The 4,135-nt window shown below is 58.2% G+C and overlaps 1 protein-coding gene across 1 annotated transcript; it reads right to left on the reverse strand.

The window, feature by feature from the left end:
• Window positions 1–253: 253 nt before the first annotated feature.
• On the reverse strand, window positions 254–3,824 carry KRT35 (keratin 35). The gene is made up of 7 exons (XM_030295610.1): window positions 3,354–3,824; window positions 2,425–2,507; window positions 2,073–2,229; window positions 1,777–1,938; window positions 1,339–1,464; window positions 691–911; window positions 254–401 (listed from the first exon to the last, which is right to left on the reverse strand). Exons 1-7 carry the CDS (start codon window positions 3,822–3,824, stop codon window positions 254–256), a joined length of 1,368 nt encoding a protein of 455 aa, XP_030151470.1.
• Between the last annotated feature and the right edge of the window lie 311 nt (window positions 3,825–4,135).

A 4,135-nucleotide genomic window follows, 5' to 3' on the forward strand; every position in this document is an offset into this window, starting at 1 on the left:
AACCTGACCCAGGAGGCAGCCTGAGAACAGAGAGCCTGGCTGGCACCCATTGAAATGATGAGGAGTTGAGGCTTTCGGGGGTGACCAGCCTTAATGACAGGCTTTGAGAGACTTTGAGGCATGTATTTGCAGTGAGACCGCTCAGGGCCAGGCCCCAGGGCCCTGGGCTCCGCACAGAGAGAGGGGATTGGGCTTTAGGGTTAGGGTTGAATAGAGGCCAAGCCTGAGCCCTGGAGACAATGGCCAGTCACTCTTAGAACCGGCCCCCCGGGCAGGGCACACAGATGGGGCGGGGGCTGCAGGTTGTGTGGACAGCGCCTGGACCACAGGAGGCCGCAGGAAGACAGGGGAGGCAGGCCTTGGAAGGCGAGTGGTCAGGAGCACACGGGTTACAGGGCAGCCTAAGAGGAAGAAAAAGTTCCGATTACTATGATTTCCCAGTTGCTGTTTTCAGTAACTCAGAGCACCTTAAAAATCACCTAGTCCTACCCCCCGGTTTTATCAATGGGGAGACAGAGTCCCAGAGAGAAAAAGGACTTGCCAGGGTCACGTGATGAATTTGTAATAAGACCAGAACTAAAGCCCCAGGGCTCCTGCCTCCAAATACCGGGCCCTTCCCAGGCACCGTGCCGTCTCCCCAGATTTTGCAGACCGCATTCGGAAGACGGGGGAGCCTGCGGCGCCACTCACTTGCAGTCCTCGCTCTCCAGCAGGCCCCGGTACGTGTTGATCTCGCCCTCCAGCCGGGCCCGCACGTCCAGCAGCACCTGGTACTCCTGGTTCTGCCGCTCCAGGTCAGCCCGGATCTCGGCCAACTGGGCCTCCACGTTGCTGATCAGGCACTGCATCTGGGCCAGCTGGGAGCTGTAGCGCGCCTCGGTCTCCGCCAGGGTGGATTCCAAAGCATCTCTCTGTGAGGACAAGGATTGGGGAGGGAAGACAAAGGTGGGAGGTCCGAGAAGGAGCAGGGAATCACTTTGAGCCAGGATGCACCACCACTGGGCATCTCATTTGAGATAGCCAATGAGCCCCCGTAGCCCCCCTGATCTGGAGAGTAGCTCCCCTATTAACAACACCTCCGAGTAACTGACAATTACTCAGAATGAATCTACAAGAGCTGCTGCCAGGACATGTCGGTTGCTATAGGTCTCCTGTGTTTTACCTCTGGGACATTTGTGAATGGGGGCTGGGACCTCATTCCCTCTACACAGAAAGTCCCTGATGCTTAAGACCTTGAACCCCTGGAGCCTGCCTGTGTGTTCAAAGCATGGAAGCCCAGGGGGCTCATGTGCTGCCGGGTTTGGTCCCCCAGCAGCCTTGCTCAAGGCCCGGGCTCACCATGCTCTGCTGGGCCTGCAGCTCGATCTCCAGGGCGTTGACCGTGCGTCTCAGCTCGATGATCTCCGCCTGGCAGGATTGCAGCTGCTCCGAGCTGGACACCACCTGCTGGTTCAGCTCCTCGGTCTGAAACATACACACACAGGACCTGGTCAGGAACGTCGGGACTCAGCTTCATGAAGAGGTCTACAGAGGCCACACAGAATCATGAGCCAAGAAGGACCTTCCAGAACACCAGTCCATCCCCTTCATTTCATCCCCATTTCAGTAACGTCCTTGAGGACATTATTGCTTAGAGGACAGCAACCTGCCCAACGTGCATAGTGAGGTCGAAACAGAGCTGGGGCTCAGACTCAGCTTCTTGGTTCAGAGCCCCAAGGTCAATTCTGTTTGACCCACCTTGTGTCTCCGTTGCACTGACTGTTTCCAGGCACGTACCTGGGTGTTGAACCATTCTTCAGCATCACGGCGGTTATTCTCCACCAGGGTCTCATACTGGCATCTCATCTCATCCAGAACACGGTTCAAGTCAACAGGCGGGGCAGCGTCCACCTCGACATTGAGCCGGTCACCAAGCTGACACCGAAGTGAGTTCACTTCCTGTGGCACAGATCAGGGTTGGCACTAACTTTCCCAGCTGGCTGCCTCGCTCACCCTCCTCCCCTGTGCCTACCTGCTCCCGATGTTCACCTTCTTCCCCATGCTCACCTGCTCACCTCCTCCCCTGTGCTCACCTCCTCGTGGTTCTTCTTGAGGCATAGCAGCTCCTCCTTCAGGGACTCCACCTGGGCCTCCAGGTCGGCCTTGCACAGGGTCAGATCGTCCAGGATCCTGCGCAGGCCGTTCATGTCTGACTCCACCAGCTGCCGCATGGACAGCTCCGTCTCGTACCTGGCAGGCGCATAACAGGGTGCCTGAAGCTACGTCTCCTTTTATGTCCAAGTCAGATCCCACCCCAGGCTGGCCTGGTTCTGTGTGTCCCATCTTAATGCCTCAGCGACTTGAGTGCGGCCAAAACCCTGAGTCCTGACCTCACCCATGTCCCTTTCTACCAGCCCCCGGCCGAGGAGCCAGCAGAACACTCACTTGGTTCTGAAGTCGTCTGCGGCCAGCTTGGCGTTGTCGATCTGCACCACGAGCCTGGCGTTCTCTGCCTTGGTGCACAGGGTCTGGGGCAATAGAGAAGTGACATCAGGGCAAGGAAGGACATTCTGTCAGCTGGAGCTCCCCAAAGCTGCCAAGGGTCACCTCCGGAGGGAGTCAGCCATCCCGGGACTCCCGGCAGCCAAGGCTCCTTGAAGGCTTATTACGGGCACGCAGAAGGGGTCAGAGAAGGAAGCCTCGGCAGCCTCTGAGACCCGTAACCTGGCTTGGACAGGGGAAGATGGGGAAAGGCTCCAGCAAAGACTGGCATGGTGGCTGCCTCTTGTCTTCCTGTCTCCAGACCACTGGGGGCTCAGGGTGGGTCATGAACAACAGCGTACTCTGTGATTCCTTGGTCACAAATGGTCCCTCCCAGGAGGCAGCTGGGACTTTCAGGGGATATGGGCTGGACAAGAAGGAAACATCTGACGGGCCCTTTCTTCCCTGAGTTCTTTATAGAAAACCTGATGTGCACCAAACAAATCAAGTCCAAGCCCCTCACCTTAAAAAAAAAAAAAAGAAGAAGAAATTAAAACTCAAAGAGGTAGGCCATGCTAGCAAAGGTTACACAGTCCGTCAGTTCACGGAGCCTGCGTTCAAACTCTGGCTCCACCAACTGCCAGCTGGACCACCCAGAATAAGTCACTTAACCAGCCTCAGCTTCAGTTGTTCTCTTTTGTAAAATGGGCTAACGATACCTCTCTCATCAGATGACGGGGAGGAGCAAATGAGGCCACAGATGTGAACATGCCCTGCGACCTCTCTCAAGTACCCCGTGGGAGCAGGGCTACCGCCACAGCTGCGCTGGCTTCCCCGTCCAGTGCTGGTGACAGCAGACTCCCGGGCAGCCAAAGCCACTCTGGACGTCTCACCTTCTTCTGGAGCTCCTCGATGGTCCGGAAGTAGGACTGGTAGTCGGGGCACAGGTAGGGCACCTGCTGCTCACACCACTCCCGGATGCGGCTCTCCAGGCTGGCGTTGTCCCGCTCCAGCTGGCGCACCTTCTCCAGGTAGCTGGCCAGGCGGTCGTTCAGGGACTGCATGGTCTCCTTCTCGCTGCCGGCGAGGACGCCTTCCCCGAACCAGCCCCCGCCCACGCTGGAGCTGGTGGCAAAGCCTCCGTACGGGAGGCAGAGAGCGGGCAGGCAGCTGGCCGCCCTGCAGCCGCTCCGGCCCAGCCCCACGGAGCACGCAGAGAAGCTCCGGGCCCCGAGGGAGAGGCTGGGGAGCTTGCAGGAGCCACTGGAGTACATTGCGGACACGCGAGCGGAGCCCCCGCCGGCCGCTCCCGGGCCCTTGAGAGACCCCGAAGAGAAGCTGGCCTTCAAGCACTTGGAAGCCATTGACCTCAGCCGCCCAGACACGAGCGATCGGTCTTCGAGGCCAGGCGCCCCCCCAGTGTGGACAAGCAGCCCTTCACCCCGCGTTTATATCTCTGCCCCAGTGGGCGTTGGCCTTTACAAAGGGTTTTCTCCTCATTAAAGTTAATACCACTTTCTAGAAGAACCCCTCATTACCCTGTTATTTAGCTTCCCGTGAACGTTTTCCGGCCTCGTAAATCGGGAGCCCCGTTGAACTGGTGGCCACGACGAGACGTCTCCTCCGCCCCGTGTTGCCGGGAAGACCAAGTATCCATCAGTTCTTCAAAGGGGCC

The sequence above is a fragment of the Lynx canadensis genome, chromosome E1 (genome assembly GCF_007474595.2).
Source record: "Lynx canadensis isolate LIC74 chromosome E1, mLynCan4.pri.v2, whole genome shotgun sequence".
Lineage (NCBI taxonomy): Eukaryota > Metazoa > Chordata > Mammalia > Carnivora > Felidae > Lynx > Lynx canadensis.

Bases quoted from the DNA above. Each gene is read 5' to 3' on its own strand.
- KRT35 (XM_030295610.1), bottom strand. From the start codon at position 3,824: ATGGCTTCCAAGTGCTTGAAGGCCAGCTTCTCTTCGGGGTCTCTCAAG. The intron at 1,939-2,072 runs GTGAGCACAGGG...TCTGTGCCACAG, and splicing joins TCAAGAAGAACCACGAGGAG to GAAGTGAACTCACTTCGGTG. The intron at 912-1,338 runs GTGAGCCCGGGC...TTGTCCTCACAG, and splicing joins TGCAGGCCCAGCAGAGCATG to AGAGATGCTTTGGAATCCAC.